Raw genomic sequence first — 17660 nt, forward strand, 5'->3', positions numbered from 1 at the left:
AAGGCCTGCTTTTTCAGCTTTCTAAAAATCTTCTTACCTTTACTATTTCCCACATTACCCTATCCACCACAACTCCTTGGGTGTGTTTTTATTTCCCTCTGTTATATCTGTGTCTGAAAATGACACGTTAGTTCATATCTTCACATTGTTATTACTAAGAGTCTTGTGGGGAACATTCACAAAGCACACTGTGATATTCTTTGGCTAAGAGATGATAGAGCAACACTGAATAATTACAATTTTATGGGAAAAATCCCCCAAATATTAAAAAATAACTGTTTATGAAAAAAGGGGGACAGATTAGATACAAAGATTTATATAAATATCTTTCTATCTATTTAGCTATCTAAAACTGGTCTTTATATGTAATGTTGAAGTAAATATTTATTAATACATACATACTTATGGTGCAAATTCTGATCTCCTAACCAAAAATAACACAGTGGAGATATCAAAAAGGACCTTAATACATTGTCCTTTCTGATTAAAGAGAGTCCATGCTGCCTACTCACAGATAAGGAAAGCAAATCCACCCCTTTTTCTGTGATCAAACAAGGACCCCTTAGCTGAAGAGCTGCCTTGTTATTACTCATCTCTGCAGGCAGCAGCACAAAACAGTAATTTCTTTTAAAGAACACTTGTTAACATCGTTGTCCCTCCCACCTGTATGTACAAACACACACACATGGAAAAGGAGATCCTGTTCAGTGATATTAACACAATTGTGCCATTACAATTGGCATTCAGGACATCAGAAAATGTCAAAAATGTTTTGATTCAACTTGCATGCCTGGCAACAGGGAAGGATGTGCTCAGCTGTGGCTCTGGCTGGTGTGGAGATGGCTTTATGCTGTGTAATTATACAGGTTAGCAGCTGACAGGGTATTTCTATTTATCAATGCTATATACTGCCTGATATTAAGTATATGAATAAAGAGCTAAATAATTAAATAAATTATTTTCCCCAGGATTTTATAGATTATTACTGGCTTTATTTACCAACGTTTACATTACATAGGGGTTAATGACCAAAGCTCTAATGCATATCACAGCTTGCTTGCATAGGAGTGGTGACATTAGTATCTAGCAAAACTCTTATATTTAGACCATAAACATGTCCAGCTCAGCTCATCATGCTGGACTCCCCATCACAGAGAGAGAGAAACAGGCATTTTTGGAGCACAGCTCATCCCCTCCACTTCAAATGTTGTTGTTACAGAATCCGAGAATGGTTTGGGTTAGAAGGGACCTTAAAGTCACCCAATTCCAAACCCCTGCCATGGGTAGGGACACCTTCCATGATACCAGACTGCTCAGAGCCTCAATCAGCCTGGCCTTGAACACTTCCAGGACTGAGACATCCAGAGCTTCTCCCAGCAACCTCTTCCAGTGCCTCACAACTCTCACAGGAATGAATTTCTTCCAATTATCCAACATAAATATACCGTTAAAATCCACTACCAAAATCTACCCAAATCTACCCAGATCTAACCTCAAAACCTCCCTTGTCCTATCACTTCACACCCTTGCAAAAAGTTCCTCTTCAACTTTTTTATAATGCACAATTCCCTAGAAATGTTCCTTGTTTTCCACTGTGTATGAAAGGAAAGGGCTGTGTATGAAAGGAAATGACTGCCTATGAAGAAAATTAAACTAGAAGCTCAGAGGCAGACAATTCAGAGTTGTGCAGAGAAGTTCCACCGCAGTGCTTATTAAAAAAAACAAAAAACAATTTAATTAATATAATTTTGAACAGAGGAAAAAATATGGAGTATTCTGAATTAGAATAAGTATTTTCTTCCCTCAGAGAGGAGAAATGTTTTAGACATCATGATTTAGGTTCTTCACTCAGCAGTAATTGCTGACTCCAAGAAGCTGACAATCAGCCCCAGAGAATGTATTTTTGGGTCTAGTGTGAGCTTGGAAATCATCTTAAGAAAAATTAGGAGCTGAAGGGACCTGAGATGGAAGTGAAGAGGCGTGCGGGGAGGGGAAGGTCTCATCTTGTCCTTACAGGAGAGAATGGCCACAGCTGATACAAGAGCTGGCTGAAGACTTTGCCAATGCATGTGGGCCAGTGTGGACCTAACAAACAAAGTAAACTCAGTTCTCTTGCAGGTGAATTTTCTCTCACGGTGTTTGGCAGAATTTGCTATTAAACGCAGTGAACTTCTATCAAACTGCATGTACCAAACTACTTGGCTCTGTGTTGCCTTCTGAAGCACAGACACGAAGCAAATGGTCACTCTGACATGCTTTTTATGTAATAAAAGCAACAATGAGGACTGCAGCTTCCTATTTAGAAATGCCAGGTTTTATTATGTGCTGACAGTCACTGCCAGAGAGAAAGTGACTTCAGGCTTGGATCTCTGTTCACGTAGGACAAGAGCTACAGGAATAATTGATTTTACAGTTCACTGCCCAAACAGGAAAAAAAGAAACGTGTTAAGTCAACTTAGAAAGAAGTATTTCCTTCTTCAAAGTGAAATGAAACACCCTTCTTCTGTTTTTTTCTTTTTTTTCTAAAGACATTTTCCTTAGTGATTGCAAGCTGTCTAGTCCTTGTGACTTCACATTTCAAGAGCTGCCACTTAAGCACCACAACAAATATTTTACAATTTTATAATGAGCTACAAATACAAATTAAATCATACCTTAAACTCACCTGTTCACAGTGAATTTAGATAAATTGACACATGCTGAGTCCTGTAACTTAGCACAGGACACCATAGCAATTATTTAATGTGGGGAGCAGTAAACATTAGGATGCAGAGAGGATGTTCATATGGACATATTCCAACCCATTCTAGTATATGCCTATTTCACAGCTTCCCACAGAGCTGGTGGACTCAACTCAGCAGTCATACCACTCTGTCTCTGACCACAGAGTCTGGGTTTCCTTCCTGCTAGGAAAATGTCATGTCAGTGGGCTACAATGTACAGGAGGAGAACCAATGCTGACATTGCATTGTCTGCATATCAGGCAGATTCTAGAAATAACCCAAGTCTCACTGCACTTATCCACTAATGTTCTATTTGGGCTTTCTGAAATTTGGATCCTTTTTTACCTTTCCAAAATGTTGACAGGAACTGCCTCAAAATTAAATATCAAAGTGATCAAATATTTGATGAGTTCTATTTTTAAGGAACATAACTATAATGAAATCAGACTGGTTAGGGTTGTCCTGAGATCCTGTCCCTAAGCACAGGATGCACTGAACAGTCTCATTAATGAAATATCCCTATTGCAACCTCTCTTGCTCTGTTTATGCAGAAGGTCATGCCAATGAAAACTTATTTGGGGCTACTTGAAATTCCCCCACAAGCTGTGCTTGAATTGCATGAAGACCTTGAGCACATGAAGCACACAAAGCTGCCATTTCAAGCCAAAAGTCCCAAAAACTTCACATCCTGCTACTCTCTTAAAGCTATTCTCAGCTACAAATATGTCTGTGTATGGAGGAAGAATTTCTTACTTCAAACACTGTAGCACCATTTGTGCAGAAGGAAAGACTCAAAGGCAAAGACAGGGATCCTCCTGTCCAAAGAAAGGAATACATAAAGAACCAGGCACAACAAAAATGCAGGAAGGATGCTAAAGAGATGATAAAAATTAAATCTCGCTTAAATGAGGTGATGAATTTCCTCATTTCCTGTTCACATTTTGTAGAAAAGACATTTATGAGCTAGATGCTGCCACAAGCAAAATCTGAGGACCACTATTCAAATATCATGTAAATACAGTAAGAAACAGGTCATACTTCCTTTTCTTGGAAAACCTAAAATTCAAAGAGACCATGTATATAAAAAAAAAAATTAAAAGTCTATTTTACTATATTCCAAATCAATCCAACATTGCTTTGAGCCATTGCTTTTATCAACACTCACTGGAATTAGTTGTGGGGAACTTATATCTACTGTCTTACAACACAGCATGATGCCATAAGAAGAATTGTGAATTATTTTAATAACAAGAGTATAGACATGAGTGCCTTTTAGCAGGAGTTTATGAATTGCACCATTTGCTTTCCAGGCTACCACAGCAGGTGGCCAAGATCACTGAACCCAGTCATTTTGCTACCACTGGCTTGACTTCTGAAATTATAGGTACGATCTGAAAATAAGTTTCTAGTAGGTTATTTTGGTTCTTGATCACACTAACTCTCATAGGAGGGAAGAGATACAGTGCCAACCATGCCCACCCAAATCTATTTATTGAGAGCTTTGCCCAGAATTCACTGTTGAAATGTCTATAATCAGAGCAGTTGCTGCACGCTGGTTAATTACTTTTGTGTTCACAAATGGAGATAAAAAAATGAAACAATCACAACACTATTTCTGATCTTTTCCTCATCTTAGCAAATTTAAACATTAGCAACAATGTCAAACAATAGCTAAAGAGGAAAGATTTAACTGTCTTTTGACAGTGAAAAATTACTTCAACCTTTATGAATTCATTTTTTAAGCAGTTTGACATTTTGTTACCAAGGCAGATTTTTTGTTTTATTGTTTCCTTCAGCCACAAGTGTTACCGAGTAGGTTCCTATGATTCATATGCAAGTGGAAAGAAATCATGTCTCTATTGACAGGACTGTTATTTTTTATTATTATTTACAAATGCTCCTACATATCCCAGACGTTGTACTTGATTCATGATTGACTTCTATTTTTCCCCAAAGAGGTGAGTAAAAGATTTTGACTTCTATAGTCTTTGTCAAACCAGATCAGAAGAGAAATCCAACAAGTCTTGTGTTTTGCAAGCAATCACAGTCAAGAATTTGATGCTCATGGAGGAGACAGAGGTAAACAAAGAGAACAAAATAAAAGCCTAAGCCCTGACAGCTTCAGAAATTGAATTCCTTCCAGCAAAAGTCTTCTTCAAATTACCCAAATATCACAGCCCTCACAGTTCCCATCCCTTCAGAACAAGGGCTGTGTCAGTGCTGTCATTTTGCACAATTGTGACAAATCCTACAAAGTTCACAGAAGCACCTTCTGGCAATGTGTTACACCAGCTCTCTCATGTGCTACAGAAATGGGGAGAAAAAGAATCCTTTTATTGGGTCTAAATGTTCCTTTTTTCAGGTTACCTGGATTTTGTCCATTATTGTATTGTGAAAAATAATCAACAGATCTGTTGTGAGAACATAGTTCAAGGTCTGTTGCAAAACCAAGTCAAATAAATTTTCATTACTTCCCTACTTATTTTGCTGAAGATAAATCTGAGACTCAGTCCCACCACTCAGGTAATTGAAGTTGTCAAAGTGACCCAATGAGATCCATTAGATTTTTATTTTAGAAATGTTTCAAAACCTGTTTTTTAATGAGCATTATTTTATTTTATTAGTATTAACTTATTATTTAATTTCAAATCACACTCAGAAAAAATCATTTACAGCCCAGATTAAAGCACTTTCCTTCTTGCAAAAAATAGCTCTGCACAAAAATTGCTCCTCCTTGGCCCAGGTGCTGTAATTTTGGTCTGGTTTCTTTGATGTGGGGGATGTGGTTTCTATGCCTTTTGCTGCCAGGAGACAGCTCAATGTCTAATCCTGTGATTATGCCACATTCCTGAAGTCTTCACTTATGACACTCTCAGGCAATGAATCATTTATAGGTCTTTCACATGCATGCAAACATACATCAAATGGAAAAGCCAATGATAAAATAATATACAGTTCTTTTTATCACTGCAGAAATCTACAATTTCTGTTCTAACACTGAAACAGAAATAATGGCTAATCAGAATATTTCCTGGGTATGTTACTTTAAGGCAATTACGTTGATATGTTATAATGTACTGCAACAAAATAGAGAACTTTTGAATAGCTGGAACTGTATAAATTTGCATAAATATTACATCTTCATAGGTTCATTTTCATAGCCCCATAGATACCTCCTGTATTATGCATAGTACATATCCCAGCCCTCAAGTAATTTACACTCAAAGACAATCAAATTTCATGAGCTATGAGTAGCTTACCATTTATTCTGTAGGCCATAATTTTATGACGTTAAATAAAACACTTCTAATGACTCCAGTAGTGGAGAAAAAGACTGATTGGCAGCTCTGGAGAGTTGAACTGTATTTGTTTACAAAAGAAACACAATGTGTAGAGCAGAACCAGAGCTTTACCACCCACATGAACATTACTGAACACTGCCTTGGGGGTGTCCTGCTGTCTTGCTCAGCCTTTCACCCCGGCTTCTCATCAGCCAGCTCTGTCTGCCAATGCCAGGAAGAGCTAATTCCAGCAGAGACATTGCAGATTGCATCCAGGCCTAACAAAAACCTGTGAGATGGCAATGGCTTTTGCCTTGGGTCATCAAACAGTAGATATATGATGCCTTCAACTGACTTTGTGGTTTTATCCTACCCACAGAAAGAATTTGGGAATACCGTGGGAGACCTTGTAGCAGCCTTTCAACACTTGAGAGCAACTTATAAGAAATATGGGGACAGGCTTTATAGCAGGGCAGGTTGACATAGGACAAGGGGTAATGGTTTAAAACTAAAAGAGGGTAGATTTAAACTACATATTTTGTGATGAGGTTGCTGAGACAATGGGCCAGATTGCCCAGAGACCTGGTAAATGTCCGATTGCTGCAATAGGACACAAAATAAAATGACACAATCGCTGGAACTTCTAAGGTAAGAAAGAAGGGAAGTTTATTCTTGACTTTGATATATATATATATTTTGAAAAGTGACTCTGGATTGGAGGATGAAATTGCCACCTCTCCAATGACACTGGTCAAACTAATAGTTTATTAATTTTCTTTTTCTCCAGAAAAGAATGTAAAAACAATGATTATTTACATAAATGTGCGTAAGAAACTCCATTACAAAAATGTAAACATTAGAAGGCTTAGAAGAACTTAGAAGAACAGGGCAACATCCCATCCCTGGAAACATTCAAGGCCAGGTTTGAGGGCTCTGAGCAACCTGTTCTATTTGATGATGACCCTGCTCATTGCAGGGGGTTTGGACTAGATGATGTTTAAAGGTTCTTCCAACCCAAACCATTCTCTGAGTCTGTGAAGAAGACAAGGGAGAAAGGGATGAGTAAAGGCTTATCTGTCTTGGCCTTATCTGATCTGCTAGGAACCAGAGGCAGCAGATGAACAATACTGCAGCTCCTTCAACACACCCAGCCAATCTGGGATCATGCAGGGACTGAGTGCCCAGATATTAACAATCCATCAGACCCTGTTCAAAAACCATACGGTGAAGCTGGGAACAGCAGAGGTAAATACTATGGTAAAACTGGGCTGACTGGAACCTTGATTTCTCAAGGTTTATGCCAGTCAAATAGGTAGTGTAAGCTCATTTTCCTCTGACTGTGTCTGGCTTACCCTAAATAAGTCTTTAGACCCATATTCTCACCCAAGTACTCACGTGTGTAACTGCATGAATATTCACATGCTTTTCCTGGTGTTGCAAAGAGCTTCCTTGAAGAATTAACCAATTTTGATACAAATTTATTTTCTTTTTGACACTCATTCCAACATTTGAGTACAGATTCTGGATATGTGATTAAGTTATTTTCAGAAGAAGTTACTCTTGTCCTGAAGAGATTCTAAAATTATTCTTATTTTGCCATAAAGCTACAAAAAAGAAAAAAGCTCTGTTGGCTAAGCTTTTGTCTCATGCTATTCACCTCTGTCTGGCAGTGCTTTAGAGAATCATAATATGCTGACCCATCTCTTTCTCTTAGCCCATTCCTATCTGATTATCACACTGCCAAATTTTCTCTGATTCTTGGAGAAAATATTAGACTGTTTGAATGGTGTTACAGGCACTGCACTTCTAAGTGTTCCTGCCTAGCACTGCATCAAAACTGATAATTCTTATCAGCTGTGGAGCTGTTTCTTGGGTCACTATGACGGACATGATAGCTATGAACAGAGGTGTAGGCTTTTGCTGTCACTTGTAGATTTCTTTCCACAAAACAAGCCAAAGTGGTTGGAAAAAGAGGGATTCTCTTTTCTTATTCCCCAGTCCCTGAGCTGCTCTCTGGGACACTTGCCAACAGCAAAGGGTTGGCTTTGATGGATGTCCCCTGTGCTGTGTTGGCATCTCTGCTCACCCTGGAAAGGCCAGCAGCTCAGAAGCTGTGAGAGATGATTTGGTCTCCCTTCAGGAACTCTCTCATCATCAGTCAGTGGGAACTATTGTGCCTTAGGAGCTAAGGATCAGTGTTCCTTAGGGCACATGAACATGATTTTTAAGCAAGGTACCACTGGGAAAAATACTAAGAAAGAAAAAGTGAATAATAAAACATTCTTTCAAAAATTAGAGAGCAGACAAGTCCAGCTCCTGAAGTGAGGAGTAAAAAGTCTGTTCCCACTGCTACTGCACTTTGCTTCAGGAAATAAAGAAAAAAAAAAAAGGTATTGCACAAGCCCCTTCCTATAAAATTCCTGAAATATCAATGCTGAAATCTTTAGAAAGGAATACCTTGAATTGAAAGAATGTCAGCCAAGTGAACCACATAAATGGATGCAGACAAAGTGAGAAATTATGGTGAGGGAAGCCAAATAAATTCTTCAGTATATAACTCTAATAGTAGCTGTGAAAGAGAAATATGTTCTCCATGCTTAGTCTGCCTTTTACCACACTACTCACAATCCTCTAAATTAGCCATAATAAAAATACTTTCAGTTATGTAAGTCTAGATGAGATTTAGAAAGAGAATGCAACAATCTAATTATTTCCAATACATAAACAATGCAGAAAAATAGCAAAAAAAAACATACAAAAAGAGCAACTTCCTATGAAAATTCTATTGTTTAACAAAAGGAATAAATTATCAGTCCAATATGAGCAATTCCCAAGGATTTTCTCCAGAATAAGTCACCATCACCCTCCCATCTGGAGTCTCATGAGAATCTCCAGTTGATGTCAGGGCATTTTCATTGAACACCCATAGCAAAAAGATTACAAGGCTTTTTTAACACCATTTTACAGGCCTAAACCCAAATTAATCTCAGTTTTGAACTCTATAAAAATGCAGATCATTGCTTTGCTATATGCTGCATATGTCAGATCAGAAAGTAAGAATCACAGAAAAGAAATATGCCAGTGATTAAAGAAACCAGTTATTGTCACATTATTAGTTACATATTTTCTGCTACATCTAGGAGATCATTTGGTTTTTTCTAGAGATCAGCCATTTATCTTCAGGCAACCAAAGATTAAAGATTTCATCAGTAATTACCACGAATGATGCCTTGAACATACTGATTAAAGATACTTGTCATTTCACTTTATAAAGAGCAGTATATCAGCTGTCTTAGTATTTCAGAATAATTATGTGTTGGACATCTGCTGGAGTCCCAGTCACAGCTAATCACCATTTGCATCAGCAAGACACCCAAGGAATCTTTTAAAACCACCCATTACAAATGCATTCTAACACATGAAAGAAGTGTTTGCCATTCAAGACTCACACCCAAGCAGAGAAGTCTGAGATGAAAACAAAAGGCATTTCCATGTAAAATTAACAATACTAGATGAAATTCTGATGTAAACTACATTGAGCAGTTATAAGTAAAAGCTATTTTAAATACCGGGATTTTTGAAAATTTGATTAAAAAACCCCAGTAATATGTATCAGCTGTCTTAGGACCACAGAATCATATTAAATATTACAATTCTCACAATAGATCCTATTTGGGCTCCTCTCTGATGCACAATCACTGCAGAATCAAAGCATATTCTGAGCTGGAAGGGATCTACAAGGATCATCAAGCTGAACTTTTAAGTGAATGGCCTGGACAGGGATCAAACCCACAACTTTGGGGTTATTAGCTCTATACTCAAATGAACTGAAATAATCTCAGGGTCTTCTCACTTCAAGCTGAAAAAGTGAACTATTTGACCAAAGATCCATAACTACAGAGAAAAAAAAGAAGACTAAACCACAGATGACTGCTATGAGACATAAAAATGTGGGTTTGAAAAATGTTTTGGTGCTAGGCTAGAATAGCTCAGGTTTTGCATATGTTGCTGAAAAGATGAAAATATTAGCAAACTGTCTGTGGAAAAGAACATTTATCATCAACAAATTTTATTTGAATGACACTCCTGGTTCTTGTGTTATGCTAGGCATAAACCTCATGTCTTTTGGGATTGCTGCATCAATGCTAGATGAAAGAAGAACACTTCTCATCAAACACCAGTACCTTATTAATGAGAAATCATATGATTAATCAATCTGATTACTTAGAAGTCAATTTATCTGCAGTGCAACTGCTAGCCAAATGAAAATAAGATTACTGTGAGTACAGTTTATTAATAATCCCCAGTATGCCATTGATTCAACTTGATTATAACACAGCAGGCATGTGATGCACAATATTGCAAAGACATTAAACCAGCCTGACAACAGTGAATACAGAAGAGGGTTATGCTACTGGATAAGGCACAGAAATCCTGAAGTGTTAGTGACCACTCAATTTGCAGATCTGCAAGGAATAGTTTATTTTATTGTAGATAAATAAAACTGCTGTAATTTTCCAGTATTCAGCTCTTAGGGCAGTTGAGATCACCTGAAAGAGTGAGTCAGTGTGGAGTTGAGACCTCGTAACATCCAAAACAACCTCTTGAACTTCCTCACACAGAAAAGTAATTTAGCAGACACAGAGGGGAATTCAGGTTCCCCAAAGGGACACCAGTCACACATAGCTCATGAAGCTGTTTCACCCCACTGCCATCTCCCAAGACTGCAGTAGATATGATCCTATTTTGAACACATATCTACAGTGATATATATTCCCTGTGAGCATAGGTTATGGGCTGAAAATAACTTGAAAAAATTCTAATGCTTCTTATTATTTCATAGATTTCATTATTCTGTAGATTATTCTTGTCTAGTTTTTTGACCACAAAATTGTCTTTCTTCATATTTGTCTGACAACCAAAAATATCTTCTTTCAAATATCTTTGTTGTCTTAATTGTGCTTGAAGGGAAGAGTGCAGTATAGATATAAAGAAAATGTTAGAGAGGGAGGAAAGGAGGAAAGGGGATAAGGAAGTTCCCTGTTTGCTAGGTAGGGGAATGGGAAGAGACAGAAAGGTGTTAAAAAATCACCTAGGTTTAAATAGAATTAATTATTATAACTACTCTGCTAAGCCAGGAGATGAGGAAAGTGTCAGTAATGTCCAGAAGTCATTTGGTGAGTACCAAGGAAAATGCACATGTGCAATCCAAAGCTGCTGGCATTAATTAATCTCCACAGTGAGAAGTCAGAAGTGCAGAACAAGAACCCTTCAGGATCTGTCATTAAGCAGTAGCACCTCAGCATCCCAATTGCAGAAGATTGGGTCAGGAAGTGGAAAGAAAAGCTGATTGATGCAGACTATCTTTAAAAGTTAAGGCAGTCAAATGCCTTTTCAGTGAGGAAAAAGCAAATCAGTGACATGAACTAGATGAGCACTTCCACAGTCAACCTGTGGGCCTAAAAAGAACATTAACTCTCTGATGCACCCAAGTCCTATCAGGAAAAAAGAGGATAAATGGAAAGTATGACCTATATATGATATACCAAGGTAAGAATCTTCTACTTTGTATTCAAGAAATATCTGGAAAACATAACTTGGCAGTTTTAATATCATATTTCAGCACATTTCTGGCTTTCCTGGGGGTTTAAGACTACTGCAAACCCAGCCACTACTCTACTGTGTTCAAATCTTTTCTGAACCATGACTGGTGAATTGTCTTTGTTTAATGTGGGGGAAGGTTCTTCTTTCCTCTCACAGAAGGCTCCCCTGGTTCCACTTTCCCCTCTGGTACCAAAACCCTTGCAACACAAACTAAAACCACCATGCCACTAATCCATCTATTGCATGTGATGACACTAGTGAGAACAAAATTTACTTTTGTGATCCAATCTGCTTCTCTAATTTGTAGATTTTATAACAAACCTATGAAAATGAATAAACTGTGGAGTTAATAAGGCTTCAGACACCAAAAACCACACCTTTCCAGGGGTTTTATGCTTAGACCTGGCAAAAAGGGTGCAGTGATTTAGAGTTCCTACACTGAAATCCAGGAGCATTCTGGTAAAGTATTCTGGAAAAATAATCTACCTGCATCTGCCAGGGGAAAAGAAAGCTCTATTTGGTTTACTCACAATAACTAAGGCTAAAATAAGGAAAGTCTTGACTGTTTGCAGTCTTTGAGTAAACTGAATAATCAGATTTGGTTCCCTAGAAGATACTGAACAGAAAGCACTTGCTCAGGAGATGCATTTTAAGAGCTTAAGCCTGGAGACTTCTTAGATCAAGGAAAACACAGAAATGCACATGAAATGTAGAAGGAGATGAAAACAGAGCTAAACAAATTAAAAACAGAATAGACCAACTATCCATAGTCCATAGACCAATCATGGACTAAATGTTCCATGGCAGTTTATGACATAAAAAGAAACTAACCAACATCCCTATACAATTGATTTCCCCATATTCTGCCTCTCTTCCAAGCTTTGTCAGCCTTGGAAGACCAGATCTATTAACGCTTCACCCTAGATTTAGCCAGTTGCATCAAATCAGAATAGTTTACAAACAGAAATATGTAGAGTATATTTTGAGCTCTGGTAATCAACAGTTTCTAATTCAGACATGCAGTAGGGAAGGTCCTAACAAAAATATACATAAAGTCATCAGAGAGGTCTGCAGGTTTTGGGGATTTTTACTTCATGAAAAGGGTAGAATCCATTCCCATGCCCACTGGCCATGATGCAAAATTCTCCAAACCAATTGAAGTCTATTAAATACATTCAAACAACCTGGAATCATATCTACAAGTATTTAGAGGGAAGAAAACTTGACCCAGGACCAAGCATTACAGCATGGTAAGAACTAATATTACTCCTCTTCCTTCAATCCCTTACAGCCTGATATAAACTTCCATATAAACCAGCAGTCAGTCACATGCCCTTTTTTTGGAATTAGGCATAGCCCCACAACAGTTTCTTTTCTAGCTCTGAATTTTATTTTCTTTTTTAAGTTAAGCCAAGAGAAAATAGCTTTTGCTCATTATCATGCATAGGCAAAAAGGCCATCATGATCTATTAAATTAAAACACTCAACTCAAGAACAGATGTCATGACTTATGGAGGTTTCTGAAGCTAAGCAAATGCACATCTGGCCATGTGGACTGTGCAGAATTATATTTATGATGGTTGGTGTGTGGCATTCTGATGACTGCAGGGTAGCAGTGTGCTAAAGCCAGTTCTTGGCAGAGCAATTTCCTTTTGGTATTTCATAGTTCATCTGCTAGGATAATAATAATTGTATTGGCTCTGACAGGGATGGAGTTAACTTTGCCCATGGCAGCCCTCCCAGTGCTGTGCTGGGCATTGGTGGCTGCAGAGGTGCTGGTGGTACTGCAGTGTTTTGGCTCCTGCCGAGCATGATGCCTCAGGTTTTAGCTTTTATATTTTCAGATTCTGTACTGCTTCAGTGTGTAGTTCTGAGCTTCATATTAGGGGATGGTGAGCTCTCTGCACAGAGCAGGTAGACAAAACAATTCCTTCTCTAGCTGTGGACCAAGGACAAATGATCCAAATTTTAGGCCCAAGAGCATAAACAACATGGACTGAAGACAGAAAAACAAGGATGGGACTTCATAAGCTACAGCTATAATTGGACAATTAACTCCAATATGCAAATGGACCAGAACTTATAAAAGTGAGAGACCTCATGTTTGGTCACCCATTTTTTGTGACCATTTTGGGTTCATCTTGGGTGTAGCCCTGGCTGGGTTCTTGTGCTGCCCAAGGTGTATCCATGGAGGCCTTTTAATAAATCCCTACGTTATTCTTTAGCTCTGTTTGGTCTCTGTTCTAGGCAGCCTTGACAAGGCATCAAGCACCAGCACCAGCACTGTCTCCAACATTCCCCCATCAGCAGGGTGGGAGTGAGCAAGACCCTGGGAAGGGACACAGCCAGGCCAGCTGACCCAAGCTGGCCAAAGGGATATTCCATACCATAGGATGTGTGCTGAGTAATAAAAGCTGAGGAAAAGGAGGTGAAGGGGGAGCATTCACTGTTATAATGTTTGTGTTCCAGAGAAACCACTTCACACCCTGAAGCCCCACTTCCCAGGAAGTGATTTGACATCACTTGCTGATGGGAAGGAGAGAATGAATCTTTTGTTTTCCTTTGCTACTGCACATGGCCTTAATTTTGCTTCATTAAACTGACTTTGCCCACAATTTTTCTCTATTGCACCCTGTCCTGTTGAGAAGGGGAATGATAGAATGTCTTGGTGAGCACCTGCCTTCCAGTTAAGGTCAACTCACAGTTATCCTGCCATTAAAAAAAAATTAGTCACAGAGATAGGTAGAAGATAGAGTTTCCAGCTAAGGAAGAAAATTGGGAAGGAAATAAGTTTGGGTTTTTTTTTCTAATTACAACAGACCAAGATTTTCCATGAAAAAAAAACAAAAATGGGAGGGGAGAACTTTCCATTTCTCTTATTTTAACAGAAACTTATCTAGAGGATAATGAAAATAGGCACCATTCTCCAAAGAAGACTCTCTCTAATGTGATGAGATTGGCCCAAAATACAAACAGTTATTTAAATGTCTATGATGTGTACCAGAGAGGCAGAGTTTGAGGTCAGTTTGTTTGCCAAAAGTATACACTGACCCAATGTTTGGGATAGCAGCCTCAGGCCAAACATTCTCTCAGCCCTCGTTAATTCCCTGGTAGCTCCTCTGTACTAAGTGCTCTAGGCTTGCATATTTTTAATATTTATACAGAAAAGCTTTGACAAGAAAGGTTGAGGGAAGCTGAGGGCAGCATGTTAATCAGAAGCCTTGAATCAAGGTTTCTTAACAGGTTAATGGTTGCAATATTCTGGGGTGAGTTTCTAGGGCTGAGGAAACATTTTTGACTTAAAAAAACCAACAAAAAACCAAAAATACTAGCACTTAACATAAAAAAGAAATTAGAAAAAAGATCAACAAAAAAATCAATGAATCATTTTAAAACAACCAACTTTCGTTTAAAAATTGCACAAAAATTGCACCTTTTTACCTGTGGTAAGTAGCAAGATCAAAGACACACACTAACTGTGGGACCTGCATTGTGTGTAACACCCTGTCACCAGCACACACAATACTCTTGGACACAAAACCTTCTTCCATAACATCCTTAATAATGACTCATATCCTCTGACTGTCATACACAAGAACTGCAAGCCAGGACCTTTTCCTGAATAATTAATTTCACCTGACATCAGACACCTGGTCAGGTGAATCCTGTCTTAAAAGTGTCACTATCTGGGGGGGTATATGCATACATCTTGAACCATGAAATGGCCCATGGAGGTGGGGACTGAACACCCAGGAATTGTGTAGCCAAGTGCCAAGTGGTTCATGCAGAAATGTTTGAAGGGTCATTCTTCCAAAAAATCCCTCTATGGGAAATATAAAACCATTACATGTTCTCCACAGACAATGTGGATGCTCTGTGTGATGGAATTGAGGTAAGACATCATTCCTCATCCTCCTTACCTCTGAAGAAGTGGGCTTGCAGTAGCCAGCTCCAAACACTAGATTTTCTAATGACATACTGGACTGGTCAGGTCCTGCCTCCAGGTTGCCTTTACCAAGCCATGAACCTTTGCCCGGACGAGCAAAACTAGAAGGAGAAAAATTGAGAAGAAAAAAGTAATCAGAGGAGCATTGTTAGAGAAGAGTCATTGTTGTCCCAGTACTATTTCCTTGTTTAGAAAAGATTTACAATTTTGGTGAGTTTTGCTTTTGTTTATTTCAAGTTGAACTGTAAATTCATGTTTTCCTTGAAAATGGTCATTGCCCAGTGTGCAGTAATGTGAATGAAGTTTGTTTTCTAGGCATTCAGTCAGGTGATTTGACTGTTATCTTTAACTCACTCCTTTCTCTGCTATTTTACAGATCTTTCTCCAGCATAACATCTCATCAACACAAACTTTCCATCTACCCACACAGATCACATTCTTATGCCACCTCTCATCAGCTTGCACCTTGATGGATGCAACATCTTTGTCTTTAACCACACTTTTGTCTTTAACCCTTCCTCTTTGAGTTGTGCATGATCTCTCCTAATTACTGATATCTTTTCTAGCTCATCCCAAACTTATAGATTGGAAGTTTGGTTGCCACTTCTCACTCTCCCATGGCATTAGCTTTCAGCACCAAAAGGATAAGACTTCAGCCAAAAAAATCTTTATTTTTTCTGGGTGCAATGTGATTTCACTGTTATCCAAATTCTTCCTCAAAAAAACTGTCAGAATGTAAGTTGTTTTATTCTCAGTGCTGACTATTGTGGTTAGTGCTCCCTTCTGGCTATATTTGTACATTTGCTGTTGAAGACCAAGAACCCATTAAGGGTGGAATAACCTGTCTGAAGTTTACTCAGCATCAAGCCCACCAGAGTATTGATGCACAGTCAGGGCTCATACTTTGGACTAATCTGAGCAGTACTTACACCCCAGTTAATGATGCCTTTATATTCATTGGAGAGGAACTGGCATTTCCAGCATGAGTCATTTCTTGCTGAAGCAGTGATATCAAACAGATCAGAGGAATTTTACCCTCCAAGTATTTAATTCTAATTGTGGACTGTAAAGAGAGGCTGGATGACTGTCTCATCAACAACTGGAGATGAGATAACCATACTGTTAGTCCTTCTGATAACACATGCTGTACACAAACTACATCAATATTTCAAGAGGGAAATTAGTCTACTTGTGGGGAATGCAATGAGTCAAATTACCAACTGTGATCACTAAAGTGCAATGAAAGCAACCAGAAATGTTCTTAAAAAACATGCAGAAAAAGGTGGAACTGAAATTATGAACTGTAGAGGAAAAGGAAAAACACATTTGCTGTTTGTACCAAGTGCAGATGCAATGCCACTGGCTTTGTGCTACAGCTCTCAAACTGGGATCACCATCCACAGGTATCTGATGTCCATCCAAGAATCCCAAATCCCATTGTACCCAGGAGACCTGGTCTTCTTGAAAGAATAAAACCTTCCAGGATGGAGAGCACAAAAAATATCTTAAAACCATAATGTGCCAGAACTAGAAGCCACAGGGAAGTGCCACTCCTGCTGCAATGCCTTTCCAATCCAAAGTTATTTCTCTGTGTAGATGTGTATCACGTGGTCACATCAGCTCAGATAAAACTAATAAAATGATATGTACACCAGATTCAGTTTTTAAGGACAGGTTGCCTTTACCAAAAAGTGCTGAGTGCTATACAGAAACACACAGAAAACAGAGAATCATAGAATCACAAAACATCCTGAGATGGAAAGGAGCCACAAGAATCACCAAAATCCAACTCTTGACCCTGCACAGGGCAGCCCCAAGAATCACACCATCTGCCTGGGAGTATTCCCAAAATACTTCTTGAATTCTGGAAGGATTTGTAATAAAGATACAAACAAAAAAAAATTTGTTAATAGCCATACAAAAGGTGAGGTTCTTGTGTGAAAGAGTTTTGCAACATTGGAAAAAAGATCTCAAGCAAAATTACAAATTGGACCAGTTTCAGAAGGTTGAACACAAATCCCTGTCTTGTCTGTAGAACAAAACTGCTGCTTGTTATAGATAAATACTGGCAAAAAGGTCATTCCATAAGAAGGAGGATGGGGTAGA

At 38.5% G+C, this 17660-nt stretch overlaps 1 protein-coding gene across 1 annotated transcript in view; it reads right to left on the reverse strand.

Moving 5' to 3' along the window:
- FAM135B (family with sequence similarity 135 member B) overlaps nt 1-17660 on the reverse strand; it is a 192249-nt gene that overhangs the window by 36705 nt on the left and 137884 nt on the right. The window contains exon 7 of the mRNA XM_066566718.1: nt 15529-15655. Coding sequence (XP_066422815.1) covers nt 15529-15655 — 127 coding nt within the window. The remainder of the gene's footprint in view (nt 1-15528; nt 15656-17660) is intronic.

This window comes from Molothrus aeneus, chromosome 1 (genome assembly GCF_037042795.1).
Source record: "Molothrus aeneus isolate 106 chromosome 1, BPBGC_Maene_1.0, whole genome shotgun sequence".
NCBI classification, from domain to species: domain Eukaryota; kingdom Metazoa; phylum Chordata; class Aves; order Passeriformes; family Icteridae; genus Molothrus; species Molothrus aeneus.